This window comes from Coregonus clupeaformis, chromosome 7 (genome assembly GCF_020615455.1).
Source record: "Coregonus clupeaformis isolate EN_2021a chromosome 7, ASM2061545v1, whole genome shotgun sequence".
In the NCBI taxonomy this organism is placed as follows: Eukaryota; Metazoa; Chordata; class Actinopteri; order Salmoniformes; family Salmonidae; genus Coregonus; species Coregonus clupeaformis.
In genome coordinates, this window is record NC_059198.1 from 35,278,857 (window position 1) to 35,296,405 (window position 17,549).

General features: G+C 43.8%; 1 protein-coding gene across 6 annotated transcripts in view; it reads right to left on the minus strand.

The window, feature by feature from the left end:
- The window catches only part of LOC123491232 (AP-2 complex subunit alpha-2-like), a 66,401-nt gene extending 52,205 nt beyond the window's left edge, over positions 1–14,196 (minus strand). For 3 of the 6 annotated variants that reach the window (XM_045221383.1, XM_045221381.1, XM_045221379.1), the window contains exons 1-2: positions 13,395–14,196; positions 3,115–3,326 (exon numbers count right to left, since the gene is read on the minus strand). In XM_045221383.1, coding sequence (XP_045077318.1) covers positions 3,115–3,326; positions 13,395–13,461 — 279 coding nt within the window. In that variant the 5' untranslated portion in view covers positions 13,462–14,196. The remainder of the gene's footprint in view (positions 1–3,114; positions 3,327–13,394) is intronic. The other 3 variants (XM_045221384.1, XM_045221382.1, XM_045221380.1) reach the window with 1 other exon arrangement.
- Positions 14,197–17,549: the final 3,353 nt, after the last annotated feature.

Sequence of the window (17,549 nt, forward strand, 5' to 3'; positions counted from 1 at the left end):
CCTGTTAAGGCAAGGGCTGATTTCAAGGTTTTACTGTTAACCTATAAAAAGCGTTACATGGGCTTGCTCCTACCTATCTTTCCGAGTTGGTCCTGCCGTACATACCAATACGTACGCTACGGTCACAAGACGCAGGCCTCCTAATTGTCCCTAGAATTTCTAAGCAAACAGCGGGAGGCAGGGCTTTCTCCTATAGATCTCCATTTTTATGGAACAGTCTGCCTACCCATGTGAGACGCAGACTCGGTCTCAACCTTTAAGTCTTTACTGAAGACTTATCTCTTCAGTAGGTCATATGATTGAGTGTAGTCTGGCCCAGGAGTGTGAAGGTGAACGGAAAGGCTCTGGAGCAACGAACAGCCCTTGCTGTCTCTGCCGGGCCGGTTCCCCTCTCTCCACTGGGGGTTCTCTGCCTCTAACCCTGTTACAGGGGCTGAGTCACTGGCTTGCTGGTGCTCTTTCATGCCGTCCCTAGGAGGGGTGCGTCACTTGAGTGGGTTGAGTTACTGACGTGATCTTCCTGTCTGGGTTGGCGCCCCCCTTGGTTTGTGCTGTGGTGGAGACCTCTGTGGGCTATACTCAGCCTTGTCTCAGGATTGTAAGTTGGTGGTTGAGGATATCCCTCTAGTGGTGCGGGGGCTGTGCTTTGGCAGAGTGGGTGGGGTTATATCCTTCCTGTTTGGCCCTGTCCGGGGGTTTCTTCGGATGGGGCCACAGTGTCTCCCGGACCGCTCCTGTCTCAGCCTCCAGTATTTATGCTGCAGTAGTTTATGTGTCGGGGGGCTGGGGTTAGTTGGTTATACCTGGAGTACTTCTCCTGTCTTATCCAGTGTCCTGTGTGAATTTAAGTATGCTCTCTCTAATTCTCTCGTTCTCTCTTCTCTCTGAGAACCTGAGCCCTAGGACCATACGTCAGGACTACCGGGCATGCTGACACCTTGCTGTCCCCAGTCCGCCTGGCCTTGCTGCTATTCCAGTTTCAACTGTTCTGCCTGCGGTTCTGAAACCCCTACCTGTCCCAGACCTGCTGTTTTCAACTCTTAATGATCGGCTATGAAAAGCCAACTGAGAGACCTGAGCCCTAGGACCATACGTCGGGACTACCGGCCGTGGTGACTCCTTGCTGTCCCCAGTCCGCCTGGCCTTGCTGCTATTCCAGTTTCAACTGTTCTGCCTGCGGTTATGGAACCCCTACCTGTCCCAGACCTGCTGTTTTCAACTCTTAATGATCGGCTATGAAAAGCCAACTGAGATTTATTCCTGATTATTATTTGACCATGCTTGTCACTTATGAACATTTTTGAACATCTTGGTATGGTTCTGTTATAATCTCCACCCGGCACAGCCAGAAGAGGACTGGCCACCCCTCATAGCCTGGTTCCTCTCTAGGTTTCTTCCTAGGTTTTGGCCTTTCTAGGGAGTTTTTCCTAGCCACCGTGCTTCTACACCTGCATTACTAGCTGTTTGGGGTTTTAGGCTGGGTTTCTGTACAGCACTTCGAGATATTAGCTGATGTACGAAGGGCTATATAAAATAAAATTGATTGTTACCAACCCTTAGTAAACTTCTGGGGAAAATGGTGTTTGACCAGATACAATGCTATTTTACAGTAAACAAATTGACAACAGACTTTCAGCACGCTTATAGGGAAGGACATTAAACATGCATGGCACTTACGCAAATGACTGATTGACAGAGAAATTGATGATAAAATTATTGTGGGGGCTGTCTTGTTAGACTTCAGTGCAGCAATTGACATTATCGATCATAGTCTGCTGCTGGAAAAACTTGTTTTATGGCTTTACACCCCCTGCTATAATGTGGATGAAGAGTTACTTGTCTAACAGAACACAGAGGGTGTTCTTTAATGGAAGCCTCACTAACATAATCCAGGTAGAATCAGGAATACCCAAGGGTAGCTGTTTAGGCCCCTTACTTTCTTTCCATCTTTACTAACAACATGCCACTGGCTTTGAGTAAACCCAGTGTGTCTATGTATGCGGATGACTCAACACTATACATGTCAACTACTACAGCAACTGAAATAACTGCAACACTTAAAGAGCTGCAGTTAGTTTCGGAATGGGTAGCAAGGAATAAATTAGTCCTAAATATTTCCAAAACTAAAAGCATTCTATTTGGGACAAATCATTCACTAAACCCTAAACCTCAACTACATCTCGTAATGAATAATGTGGAAATTGAGCAAGTTGAGGTGACTAAACTGCTTGGAGTAACCCTGGATTGTAAACTGTCATGGTCAAAACATATCGATACAACAGTAGCTAAGATGGGGAGAAGTCTGTCCATAATAAAGCGCTGCTCTGCCTTCTTAACAGGGCCTAGTTTTGTCGCACCTAGACTACTGTTCAGTAGTGTGGTCAGGTGCCACAAAGAGGGACTTGAGAAAATTGCAGTTGGCTCAGAACAGGGCAGCACGGCTGGCCCTTAAAAGTACACGGAGAGCTAACATTAATGATATGCATGTCAATCTCTCATGGCTCAAAGTGGAAGAGAGATTGACTTTATCACTACTTGTTTTTGTAAGAGGTGTTGACAAGCTGAATGTACTGAGCTGTCTGTTTAAAATACTAGCACACAGCTCGGACACCCATGCATACCCCACAAGACATGCCACCAGAGGTCTCTTCACAGTCCCAAGTCCAGAACAGACCATGGGAGGCGCACAGTACTAAATAGAGCAATGACTACATGGAACTCTATTCCACATCAGGTAACTGATGCAAGCAGTAGAATCAGATTTTTTTTAAACAGATAAAAATACACCTTACGGAACAACGGGGACTGTGAAGGTACAGACATATGCATACGCACACATTGTGATATTGTTGTATAGTGGTATTAAACATTTTGTATTGTAGATATGTAGTGGTGTAATGTTATATATTTTGTTTTATATGTAATGTAAGTGCTTTAATATGTTTGGACCCCAGGAAGAGTAGCTGCTGCCTTGCCACAAACTGAAAATATACAGACAACCCACACAGACAGACATAGCCGCAAGGACACAGCACACATACATGTTTTATTCATACAAGTTGGGTGCTCTCACACACGCACGCGCACACACACACACGCGCACACTACACTTACGATCTGTTTCTCTGTGTACTTGTTGGAGCTGAGCAGGTTGACAGCCTCCATGTGTCCAAAGTCGATGTCATGTCCCAGCAGGAAGATGAAGAGCAGCTTGCAGACATACTTCTTTTTACTATAGCCATCCAGGGCCTTGTCCCCCTTGAACTTGGAGCGGATGTTGGCCAGCTCCTTATTGATCCGCTTGATCTCCGCCTCCTTGCTCTTACCTGGGGAGGAAGTGGGGCAGCCATTTTAGTTTGGATTCAAGTTTTAATACTTTATTGCAATACCAACCGAAGTTGTAAGTAATTAGATTTTATGCAGCTCTTTAAAAAAAGGGGCAAAACGATACACATGTGCCTTGGGAAAGTATTCAGACACCTTGACTTTTTCCACATTTTGTTACGTTACAGTCTTATTCTAAAAGTTTTCCTCATCAATCTACACACAATATCCAATAATGACAAAGCAAAAACTGTTTTTTAGAAATGTGTGCTAATTTATTAAAAATAAAAAACTGAAATATTACATTTACATAGGTATTCAGACCCTTTACTCAGTACTTTGTTGAAGCAACTTGGGAAGCGAGTACAGACTTGAGTCTTCTTTGGTATGACTAAGCTTGGCACACCTGTATTTGGGGAGTTTCTCCCATTCTTCTCTGCAGATCCTCTCAAGCTCTGTCAGGTTGGATGGGGAGCGTCGATGCACAGCTATTTTCAGGTCTCTCCAGAGATGTTCGATCGGGTTCAAGTCCGGGCTCTGGCTGGGCCACTCAAGGACATTCAGAGACTTTTCCCCAAGCCACTCCTGCGTTGTCTTGGCTGTGTGCTTAGGGTCGTTGTCCTGTTGGAAGGTGAACCTTCGCCCCAGTCTGAGGTCCTGAGCGCTCTGGAGCAGGTTTTCATCAAGGATCTCTCTGTACTTTGCTCCGTTCATCTTTGCCTCAATCCTGACTAGTCTCACAGTCCCTGCCGCTGAAAAACATTGCCACAGCATGATGCTGCCACCACCATGCTTCACCGTAGGGATGGTGCCAGGTTTCCTTCAGACGTGACACTTGGCATTCAGGCAAAAGAGTTCAATCTTGGTTTCATCAGACCAGAGAATCTTGTTTCTCATGGTCAGAGTCCTTTAGGTGTCTTTTGGCAAACTCCAAGCGGGCTGTCATGTGCCTTTTACTGAGGAGTGGCTTCCGTCTGGCCACTCCACCATAAAGGCCTGATTGGTGGAGTGCTGCAAAGATGGTTGTCCTTCTGGAAGGTTCTCCCATCTCCACAGAGGAACTCTAGAGCTCTGTCAGAGTGACCATCGGGTTCTTGGTCACCTCCCTGACCAAGGCCCTTCTCCCCCGATTGCTCAGTTTGGCCGGGCGGCCAGCTCGGCACTTATTAAAGATAATAATGGTATGGAGTAAATCCATTTGAATTCATTCACTTTTTGACATCTCCCCTTTTGATTTGAACAAAACCTTCCATACATATTTGCCCATTGTATCAATTAATGAATTACACAAGTTCCTATTTTACCATTATGAGTTCTTAAATAACCTAAGTTAATTATTTATTCAGGCAGCCATTGGCTGCAGATGGAATAGGAAGCTTATCATTGTGTAATTATAAGTAGCCGCAATCATTATTATAATTGAAATTATACTTAAAATCATGTAATACGTAGCCTACCAATTGCAAGGTGCAGCCTGTGTCCAAAACATTGGAGTCTGGTCCAGTCATTCAACGCAACATGTTCCACCTTCTCCCTTAATTTGTTATAGTGTTGGGATGGCGACTTGGGAGAAATATGTGCGAGATGGAATCTTGTATCTCCTGGCCAGCTTGTTTATCATCTTCTTGAAGCAGTCTTTGCTGACTGTGTAAATAGGAACCATGTCTTTGGCTATGTGATAGCCTCTGTGATTTCCATGTGTCTGCAGGATGTTTTTCGTAGGGCATTATACTTGAAAACGTATGAGTAATCAATGCCTGTTTAAAAGGGCAACTCCACCACTTTTCAAACTCATTTCATTATCTCCAGCACAATACCCGTGTCAACATATGTGAAAATGGCACATTTCTACGTTTTGTAGAAAAATATATATATAAAGATAAAACAGGTACTCCCGAGTGGTGCAGTGGTCTAAGCAGTGCTAGCTGTGCCACTAGAGATCCTGGTTTGAGTCCAGGCTCTGTCGCAGCTGGCCGCGACCAGGAGACCCATGGGGCAGCACACAATTGGCCCAGCGTCGTCCAGGTTAGGGGAGGGTTTGGCCGGCAGGGGTATTCTTGTCCCATCACGCACTAGCGAATCCCGTGGTGGGCCGGGTGCAGTGCACGCTGACATGGTCGCCAGGTGTGCAGTGTTTCCTCTGACACATTGGTGCGGCTGGCTTCCGGGTTAAGCGGGCATTGTGTCAAGAAGCAGTGCGGCTCGGCTGGGTTGTGTTTCGGAGGACGCACGGCTCCTGACCTTCGCCTCTCCCGAGTCCGTACGGGAGTTGCAGCGATGAGACAAGACTGTAACTACTACCAATTGGATACCACGAAATTAAGGAGAAAAAGGGGGTAAAAAATATAAAATAAAAATAACGTTACATTTTCAAAACAGTGAATTTCAAACAGTATGAGAGCCGCAGTGACTTGGGGAGCAGGAAAATACCCCCCTTGGTCTAGAAACTCGTTGCAAGTTTTGAAAATTCTACCCGGTGATGTCACAGAAGCATTTTTTTAGGACCTTTCTACTTATATTTTTAACAACAGATCATAGAAACGTTTTCACATACAGTATGTAGACACTTGTTTGGTGCTGGAGGTGATGAATATGAGGTTGAAAAGTGGTGGAATTGCCCTTTAATGTAGGTGGCTGGTTGTGGCTGAAGGGCTTTGCTGCTGTCGGGCGCTTTTTCATACCATGCAATCGTCGTAAAGTAGGGGATGGTTATTCTTCAAATGATGTAATACATTTGTTGTGTTGCCTCTTGTTGTCGCATCTTGATGTCACCACAACACTGAGGCACTTTTTGCACAACACTTGCATTTGGTTGACATCGGTTTGCCTGTAGCCGAAATACTGCCATACCACTGAAGATGCACCCTTTTTTGGCACCAAATCGACGTTCTTGTTAGCACTAGCGGCACTCATGTTTCCGACACACACTGATGTAAAGCCACAGTTTCTAAACCTCATACTGTACTGTCTTTGGTAAAGCCCTTTCTCTCCTCACCAGCATGTGCTTTAAGCGGGGACGCTTGTGATTGGCTAGCATGTGCATGCCATGCAGAGAGTCCGCTAGTGATTGGTCAGCATCCTCTGTGCATGTAGAGAGTGAATGAACGGAGTCTAGCGGATCTCATTGGAGGAGGTACTGTAGTCTAGTTTTTGTTGTATTAACGGAGTGTCAAAGAAAATAGAAAATCGCAGACTCTTGCAAATCTGAATTTGATTAATCGTGCAGCCCTATAATCTAAGGTTATTGTGTTGTGCCCGCCATCGGTTGAGACAACATGCTCTTGAATACAGGGTGAGTGTCATGTTTTGGCTGATAAATGTACTAAAATGGGAATAAAATTTACATTTTAACTGGTACCACAAAGATGGTTGGAGATCAACACAGAGAATGTTGACTTGAATTGGAATATCTGTTGTTTTAAATTATACTGTCAATCCTCCATAGGAAACCTATTGAAATCAAAGAAATATAGATACAGTGGGGGAAAAAAAGTATTTAGTCAGCCACCAATTGTGCAAGTTCTCCCACTTAAAAAGATGAGAGAGGCCTGTAATTTTCATCATAGGTACACGTCAACTATGACAGACAAATTGAGAGAAAAAAATCCAGAAAATCACATTGTAGGATTTTTTATGAATTTATTTGCAAATTATGGTGGAAAATAAGTATTTGGTCACCTACAAACAAGCAAGATTTCTGGCTCTCACAGACCTGTAACTTCTTCTTTAATAGGCTCCTCTGTCCTCCACTCGTTACCTGTATTAATGGCACCTGTTTGAACTTGTTATCAGTATAAAAGACACCTGTCCACAACCTCAAACAGTCACACTCCAAACTCCACTATGGCCAAGACCAAAGAGCTGTCAAAGGACACCAGAAACAAAATTGTAGACCTGCACCAGGCTGGGAAGACTGAATCTGCAATAGGTAAGCAGCTTGGTTTGAAGAAATCAACTGCGGGAGCAATTATTAGGAAATGGAAGACATACAAGACCACTGATAATCTCCCTCGATCTGGGGCTCCACGCAAGATCTCACCCCGTGGGGTCAAAATGATTACAAGAACGGTGAGCAAAAATCCTAGAACCACACGGGGGGACCTAGTGAATGACCTGCAGAGAGCTGGGACCAAAGTAACAAAGCCTACCATCAGTAACACACTACGCCGCCAGGGACTCAAATCCTGCAGTGCCAGACGTGTCCCCCTGCTTAAGCCAGTACATGTACAGGCCCGTCTGAAGTTTGCTAGAGTGCATTTGGATGATCCAGAAGAGGATTGGGAGAATGTCATATGGTCAGATGAAACCAAAATATAACTTTTTGGTAAAAACTCAACTCGTCGTGTTTGGAGGACAAAGAATGCTGAGTTGCATCCAAAGAACACCATACCTACTGTGAAGCATGGGGGTGGAAACATCATGCTTTGGGGCTGTTTTTTCTGCAAAGGGACCAGGACGACTGATCCGTGTAAAGGAAATAATGAATGGGGCCATGTATCGTGAGATTTTGAGTGAAAACCTCCTTCCATCAGCAAGGGCATTGAAGATGAAACGTGGCTGGGTCTTTCAGCATGACAATGATCCCAAACACACCGCCCGGGCAACGAAGGAGTGGCTTCGTAAGAAGCATTTCAAGGTCCTGGAGTGGCCTAGCCAGTCTCCAGATCTCAACCCCATAGAAAATCTTTGGAGGGAGTTGAAAGTCTGTGTTGCCCAGCAACAGCCCCAAAACATCACTGCTCTAGAGGAGATCTGCATGGAGGAATGGGCCAAAATAACAGCAACAGTGTGTGAAAACCTTGTGAAGACTTACAGAAAACGTTTGACCCGTGTCATTGCCAACAAAGGGTATATAACAAAGTATTGAGAAACTTTTGTTATTGACCAAATACTTATTTTCCACCATAATTTGCAAATAAATTCATTAAAAAATCCTACAATGTGATTTTCTGGATTTTTTTTCTCCTCATTTTGTCTGTCATAGTTGACATGTACCTATGATGAAAATTACAGGCCTCTCTCATCTTTTTAAGTGGGAGAACTTGCACAATTGGTGGCTGACTAAATACTTTTTTCCCCCACTGTAATTGAATAGATATGACAATTTATTTGTATTTTACCCCCTTTTTCTCCCCAATTTCGATCTTGTCTCATCGCTGCAACTCCCCAACGAGCTCGGGATGCGAAGGTCGAGTCATGCGTCCTCCAAACATGACCCGCCAAACCGCGCTTCTTAACACCCGCCCGCTTAACCCGGAAGCCAGACGCACCAATGTGTCGGCGGAAACACTGTTCACCTGATGACCAAGGTCAGCCTGCAGTTGCCCGGTCCCCCCCACCCCCCGCCAAACCCTCCCCTAACCCGTGCGACGCTGGGCCAATTGTGCGGTGCCCTATGGGACTCCCGATCATGGCCGGTTGTGATACAGCCCGGGATCTAACTAGGGTCTGTAGTGACGCCTCTAACACTGCGATGCAGTGCCTTAGACCGCTGCGCCACTCGGGAGCCCCCAGACATGACAATTTAAGTTGACATTCGACGGTGGGTGGACCGACAGTTTGGGGTAATAATTAGAAGTTAAAATGTAAATTAAATTTAAATGGTGTACCAGCTGAATTGCAGTGGTCTGATCTATAAATTATATTATGAATTCTAATTTTATTGTGTTGCGGTCACAACACAAAATCCTATGAGTTTACGCGTTTTTAGATCATTGTTGTTAAAGGTTTAAAAATGCTAACTTGTTTTTATTTATTATTGGGATTATATCAAACTCAACCGTTTATCTTTTCAAGTTTGAAGACATGGATGTCTCATGGTATGGTGGGGTATGCAAAATGGGTCAACTTTGAGTACCTTTATCTGCTGAATGTTTTGGCATTCAGGTTCAAAAAGTCACTTTGAGCAAACATGTATGGAAAGTTTTGTTTAAATCACAAGGGATGCTGTTAAAAGATTATTGAATTCAAATGGATTTACCCTATGGTTTCATGGATTCATTTTAATATTCTCCTGATCTGTGGCTAAATTTTGGCTAACAGATCCAAGTCACAGAATCTGCAGTTTAAGAAGTAGGCCTATATAATCAAAGGTTAAGCTTACATTCTTTGACTAAAACTGAAGGGAAAAAGCCTACTCTCTGGATTGGTCTAATCTGAGTCTGAAACCTGCCCTCAATAGAATAGCTTTACACTTACTTATTTCAGATAATCTGTTCAGTTTGCATAAAATGTCTGGAAATAATAATATGCTGCATAGAACATAAGCAAGCGGACACAATCATGCATGTTCGATGCATGACCCATGAGCTTATGAGGAAATCACACCTTTCATAATCTGAGACATACATTTAAGGAATGGTTATAACAAGAGAAAAGTTGTGTGAAGGGTGTGGTCAAGAGGAGACGGTTTTCAAGAGTGAGGGGTGGGGGAGGGGTGAAGGGCTCTTGGAGTAAAAACACCATCGCCTACACATTTTACTCAATGTACTTGCACTGCCCCCCCACCCCCAACCCCACCCCACCCCTTCTTTTTACGCTGCTGCTCTGTTAATTATTTATGCATAGTCACTTTAACTCTACCCACATGTACATATTACCTCAACTAGCCGGTGCCCCCTCACATTGACTCTGCACCGGTACCCCCCTGTATATAGCCACCCTACTGTTATTTTATTTTACTTCTGCTCTTTGTTTCTCAACACTTTTTTGTTGTTGTTTTATTTTACTTTTTTTTATTAAAAATAAATGCATTGTTGGTTAAGGGCTGTAAGTAAGCATTTCACGGTAATGTCTACACCTGTTGTATTCGGCGCATGTGGCAAATACAATTTGATTTGATTTGATACTTGCTACATCTCACCCGCTAGCGCCCGACAGTTGCCCCCTTGAAGCAGGGCAGTGTAAACAGTATAAATGGTAATAGCAGAGCAATATTTTTGAAACAGCTGAAATGTATAGACCTTTTCCTAATATGAGATATGTTTTATTGAGTTTTACCTGAAATTGCAGTAACAGCCTGTTACATTTTGAAATTGTCGCAGCAGCCGACAGCTGCATTGAGCCACATAAAACTATTGAAGCCCATCCCGACATTTTTTTTTTTATGTAGATCATACAAATAGGATATGTTTTTTCATTTGTAACATTGTGTGATGATTTCAGAGGTGGTACCACTAGTCCCAGAGTGGTGGGGGGAATTTGTTTTCCTGGGGCCCAGTTTTTACTGATGCGGTAGTAGGCTAACCAACCAACTCCGGACACTAGTTGTAGCGTATGTCATAGTAATAAATCAGCTGTAAAAAGTGGTTTTGTATGAGCTATGATGGGACCAGATTTGCTCTAATTAGGTCATATGGTTTATAAAACAATTAAAACTGGACAAACTCCTGGCCCTAGGAGGATGAAAACATTAAAACCCTTTACACAGACAACAACTGCAATTGGACAATAAAACTAAACAGGGCCGAGCTAGCTTTATGCAGGGTTGCATCATGTAGGCCTTTGCATCTGTAATTAAAAAGATACTCATACAGTATGTCATCACTATTGTGTCGAATTAATTCCAGGCAATAATGTTTTATTCAAAGGGCCTAGGTAGCCTAGCCACCCAAAGTTTGAATATAAACCAAATTTATTCACAATCACATTTTCTAAGAACACAAATAAAATGGGCCTATTTTAGGCTATAAATGCATAGCTTAGACTATAAAAACATGTTACATTTCCCCTGGCCAGGCCCAGATGGGATCAGAGTACATAGGCTTCTCTAGGCTACATGTAGCTGTGGTTGTTATCAGTAGGCTACAGTTGATCAAACTGAAGCACAGACGAATTGTGCATCTTGACAAATCATATAGTGTAATATGTTTTAGAAGAAAAGTTTGTCATTGTTGAATAGTTAGTGCTTTACTGGGTACTGGCTTACTGTGATAATACCGGTCAATTTGAGCTGCGGACCAAGAATGTCACATTGCCAGCCACAACGAAAGGTAAGGAAAGGAAGGAATGTGAATTGAAAAGTAGAAATCTTTCGCCACTCCGCTCCTCAGACTCTCCTTCAAATCTCGTAGTGGGAATAGGGCCATGTGGGGGAAAGAGAGAAGGGGTGAAAGAGTAGCCTAACGGGGAAACTTGAAAGAGGTAAGGCCTAGCCTGTGTAAAGTGCTTAGCTAGCCTAATTCTCCCTCATTCACCCTATGTAGTTATGAGGAATAGATAAATAAGCAAAGGGAGTGAGAGTTTACTAAAAGAATAACAGGAACAGCGACTAAATTGGGGAACAGTAAGGAAGGAGAGATCAAGGAGGGAGAAGAGAGAAAAAGCCATACAAATCATCAGAGGGATGGATGGGAAGAGGACAAGAGGTGGAGGTGGGACAGAGGAGGGACGGGGAGGTGTGAATAAGGGTGAAAGTCAAGATATTAGTGTGTGACTGTGTCTATTTCAAATAGAGGCAGTCCTTGCCATTGCAGTTTATATGCTGGACTAAGGTAAGGTGTGTGCTGTTTGAGTTTTCCAACTTTTCGATCTAGACTACTATATGTCATATTGTGATCTCAGACAGCAGTCTATTCAAAATTAATCTTGTGCTAACCCCACAACAACACTAGCCGTCTTGCAACCTTTTCAAGTCCTGTTTTTGTTATTCTGTTGTTTATGTTTGAAAGAGGGGCATGGTACCCTAAATGCCATGCGGTGCCCCCTTACGAAAAAAGATTGCAGTCAGAGCACAGTATAACTGAAGTACACTGCAGTATGCTGCAAATACTGCATCCAAAATAACCATTTTTTTTACTGCAATAATTTTGCAGTGTAACTGCAGTTATTCTGCGTCCAAAATATCAGTCGACTGCTGTTACTGAACTTTTTTTGTAAGGGCCAGCTTTACATGAAACAGTTGGAGGCTGAAATCGAGACACTGTCTAGTATTCTAAACGCATGCATTTTCCCTTACAATATTTTTTCGTAAGGGTTATGTGCACGAGGTGTGTGTGTGTGTGCTGTGTGTGTGTATTTTGTGAGAAAGAGTGTTCTGCTCTATCATGACAGTGGTTATGAAAAATGGCAGTGTCATGCATTTGGATACTCTTATAGACTAACAACAATCTGTATTTTTTTAAAAACCTTTATTTAACGAGGCAAGTCAATTCTTATTTACAATGACGGCCTACACCGGCAAAACCCGGACGACGCTGGGCCAATTGTGCGCCGCCCTATGGGACTATTATGATACAGCCTGGAATCGAACCAGGGGGTCTGTAGTGACGCCTCAAGCGCTGAGCTGCAGTTCCTTAGACCACTCGGGTATAATGTATGGTTCGTGTGTATATATGTGCACTATGACAGACAATGCAATATAGACCAGGACTCTAATTAGAAAAACTGGATTAGCAATATATGTATATTATTCCAACTATTAACAATACATTAAAATGTCACTAAACTAGGTAGGCGCAAACACATGATCGCCTACTATGTTGCGAGTGGCGACCAATTCCAATCGACCCAGTCGTTCAACTGGCTGGTTTAGCTACTGTATATCTGAACAGCGATACAACGTAGCTGTCCATCCAGCCCTGCTTAATTTGCCTGATAAATGTATTATCACAAAAAAACAGAGCAAAATTGACCCTGGTGGCCCGTCGCGATATCAACAGTCAGCTACCCTACTTCTGTTCTGGTGCAGGTGATGTGAACAGCAGTGACAACATCTGATGGGTAGCGGCCTAGTAGTACGCTACGAGTCTGTCACACAACACATAATCACGGTCGACCGTGTATCATCACAAACACGGTCGACCGTGTATCATCACAAACACAGTAGGCAGCGCAAATGGAAAAGGGATGCGGTGCAGCAGTAACTGTGCCCGCGATGACCTCTCCATAGCTATAACCCTCTCCTCACCATCTGAGATCTAGCTAGCTAGCTAGCAGTTTCACTTTACACCACTACATTTCAGGGCACACTTGCAAACAAATGTATGTTGATCAAATGTCGTCCTCCATGCAAATGTTTATAATAACATGGCACGTTGAAAAGCTAATCAATGATGGAAAAAGACACTCACAATTACGTATGTCCGAAATGAACACCGCTAATCCCCGCATCCCATCTCCCTTCGACACAGCCGGCATTTTTGCTGGTTTCTGTCCTCACTCCGGCCTTTCCCGTCAAAAATGAATCGTCGACGGCCAGCTATCAAACGTCAGCTCGCGTTTAGGTGTTACAGTACAGGGTGTGTTAGCTTGTTTCCTAGCTAATTAGCCAGCTAACCAACTTTTAACAGTTTATGTTCCTTGGCGTTTTACCAAAGATAGTACGTTTAATAGCTTCCTAACACATTTGCTAGTTTGGATGGCCGTGCCGTGGTTCAATTCAGCAAGCTAGCGGTATGGTTACTAAAGTGTATCCGCGTTAACTAGCCGACGTTTCCGCTGGCTAGCAAATTCATTCAAACCTTCCCTTCGCCCACGACCAGATGACGGTGAAAGTACACGCAGTTGTAACTAACTATATCTACCCGATGAATATATGATATATCCAGATATCAGAGAAAAAGCAGAATGCCAAAAAATATCCACTCGGTCTGATATTTGACTCTGTCAGTGAGTCACGCACGGCAAGCTAGCTAAACAGCTAGCTAGCTATATCAAATGTTTGGAAACATCACCAGTTGACCGTGATCAGTCAGCATACAATCGTATCTCCACAATGTATTTATTCCAATAATGTATATCCGATGGCTAAACGAAGACAATTCGATGTCATCAATAATTTATGTCAATTCGCTACTCGGTAGCCTTGGACAAGGCTCGTGACAGCACAAGCAGCGCGACCACTAGACGCGTTCGTTTTGCGCAGACTCCGGCACTTCTATTTCCCTGGTCTCGTCCTCTCCAGTGTGTTGTGAACAACATTAGCGTGAGCAACAATAGTGGAATCAGAGGTTCGACTTCAAAATAAAAGTCCTCCATTGAAACTGACGCAAACAGATAAAAATTGTGAAATCATGCCACAATTGGACTAGATAATCCTAAACAAGGTTGGAATGTTGTTATATAAATTAAACAAAAGACAACGTCTTAGCTCTTATTGCGGGACTCTGAAACCACTGAAATGAGCAACATTAAGCTCACCAGTCAGCCTGTATATTGAAAATTCATTTTGCACTGTGCAGCCTAAAATATGGATTGTACACCCATGAAATGGGGTATCACCATAGTGCCCTCTAAGCTCACCACAAAGCTCACGGCCCTGGGACTGAACTCCTCCCAATGCAACTGGGTCCTGGACTTCCTGACGGGCTGTCCCCAGGTGGTGAAGGTAGGCAACATTACCTCCACCACACTGATCCTTAACACGGGGACCCCACAAGGGTGCGTCCTCAGTCCCCTCCAGTACTCCCTGTATACCCACGACTGCGTAGCCTCACACAGTTCCAACTCCATCATCAAGTTCACTGATGACACGACAGTAGTAGGCCTGAATACTACCAGCGACAAGGTGGCCTACAGAGAGGAGGTAGGCGCTCTGATGGCGTGGTGCCAGGCAAACAACCTCTCCCTCAACGTCAGCAAAACAAAGGAGCTGATTGTGGTCTTCAGAAGGAACCAGGCTGGGCACGCCTCCATCCTCATCAATGAGGCCGCCTGGAGATGATCAAAAACGTCAAGTTCCTCGATGTACAAATCTCAGAGGAGCTGAAATGGTCAAACCAGACAGACACCGTGGTTAAGAAGGCGCGACAGCGACTCTTCAACCTCAGGAGGCTGAAGAAGTTTGGCCTGTCCCAAAGGGCCCTCACGGTGTTCTACAGGAGCACCATCGAGAGCATATTGTCGAGCTGCATCACAGCCTGGTGCGGCAACTCCACCGCTGCTGACCGCAAGGCTGTACAGAGTGTGGTACGCTCAGCCGAATGCACCATTGGGTGCACATTGCCTGCCCTCCAAGACACCTACAACACCAGGTGTCGCAGGAAGGCAAAGAAGATCATCAAGGACCTCAGACACCCGAGCCACGGCCTGTTCCATCCCTCAGACGTGGGCATTATGGGAGCATCATGGCAAAAACTGTGAGACTGGCCAATAGCGTCTACCCCCAGACCATCAGGCTGCTGAATAGTCACCCCTAGGCAGCTACCTGCTCCCCATGTCCCCATCCTGCCCCCCAGACTTCCTAGCACTGCGACCCTTTGCATCTGACTAATAAACTCATGTAATCTAATCTATCAGCCTATTCAGTGACACTCACAGAACACAACTGTGTAGAGTTTATACAAATATTAGCATCTTAGCTCTTATTGCAGGACTTTGAATGTGGGAAGTCACCTTTCCAGTCAGTCTATTGTGTGTATTGGACATTCATATTGCACTGTACAGCCTAACCCAATGGTCACCAACCGGTCAATCGTGATTCAGAAGCCCTACACACCGGGTAGGCAAAGTGTTCCCATTATTTAAACATTTAATTTGTCTGAAAAGACAAACTCTGCCTGCCTGGAGGACCGGGAGATCTGTGGCTAATCACAGTGCCTACAGCTTCCACGACCCCACGGCCACAGCAAAGTTTGATACTAGCCTACATGAGATTTCATAACTTTTAAAACAATGACCAGAGGGAGACTGTCAAAGAATACAGCAAGAGCTGCTGTTTTTATAAGTGAGTTCATGTTTAAGTTTTTATTCAGCACTATTTTTATTCAACACTATTACAAAACATAAAACGCGCATCTCCCTACTTCCACTCGCACTGCAGCTGCATTGAATGAGTAGCCAAGTGTATCGATAGCCCTGCATTTGTATTATTATTAGCAGCTCGTCATGTCCATTTTAATATTGAAGAATATTTAACTTTCTTTGGTTGTAGGAACAACATGAATTTATTCATGAGGCAGATGCAGAGCCAGAGTGACTCGAGTTTCGCCATCAGGTGAAAAACGGTGTCCCCTCTCTCTGGTCAGTCTAACCTGAGGAAAGGAAGGAGAGAGCAGGGACCATGTCTCTCTCCCGCCGCTGAGATTTATGGTTCAACTGGGAAATTGGAAACAAACAAGGTCGAATCATGATGTCAGTGATCTTCAGGTCGGAAAGTCGGAGCTCTAGAAAAAGGCCAGAGTTCCCGATTTGGAATTCGGAGATGGATGATGATCGGAGATCATTTTTTCCCTGAGTTCCCCAGTTGTCTTGAACACTCGGAAGTCTGATATTTCCCAGTTCCGAGTTGCCAGCCGTGTTCAAAACAACTGGGAACTCGGAAATCTCAGACTTCCGAGCGATCAAGACAACTGGGAACTCAGAAAAAAATGAGATCCGACTGGGAAAAATTGTTTTAAACGGTAATCTAAGACACAAATATTTGTGTAAACTCTACATAGTTGTGTTCTGTGGGTGTCACCGAGTAGACTGATACCCCATTTCATGGGTGCGCAATCCATATGTTAGGCTGTATAGTGCAATATGAATGTTCAACAGACATAGGTTGACTGGTGAGCTTAATGTTGCTAATTTTAGTGGTTTCAGAGTCCTGCAATAAGAGCTAAGACGCTAATATTTGTGTAAACTCTTCACAGTTGTGTTCTGTAAGTGTCACTGAGTAGGCTGATACCCCATTTCATAGGTGCACAATACATAGGTTAGGCTGTACATTGTATATAAGTATGCCCCCAATGCAATTCTGAATTGCAATTATTTATATTATTTATATAACAACATTTAACCTTTTTTTTTTTTTTTCATTATCTAGTCCAATTGTGCCATGATTACCCTATTTTTATCCGTTTTAATCAGTTCCAATGGGGGACTTTTATTTTGATGGCGAACCGCCGATTTCACTATTGTTTCTCACATGAATGTTGTTCACGACACACACATCTCGGCCTCAGCTCAAAATTCAATAACTGATTGGTGAAATGTTGACTATTTGCTCGTCTTAAAGTTGGACGCTGGGTGGCACAAAATATGCCGTATTTAAATCAGTTGAAGTGCATTTATTACATGGTATATTATTTTTATTACAAAGATTTGAGAGAGATAATAAAATTGTTTAATAAAAGGAGTCTGGCTTTTGAACTCAAGTAAATTGGTTTCTTGCCCCCCCCCATGGTGGTCAGGTTAATTATCTATTTTTGTGAGTGGTATCGTCCTCTGGGAAAGGTGGTGGTCAATATTTCCATCTTTCAGATGAGACCTCCAACTGAAGTTCTGTTCTGACTCTTTTAGGG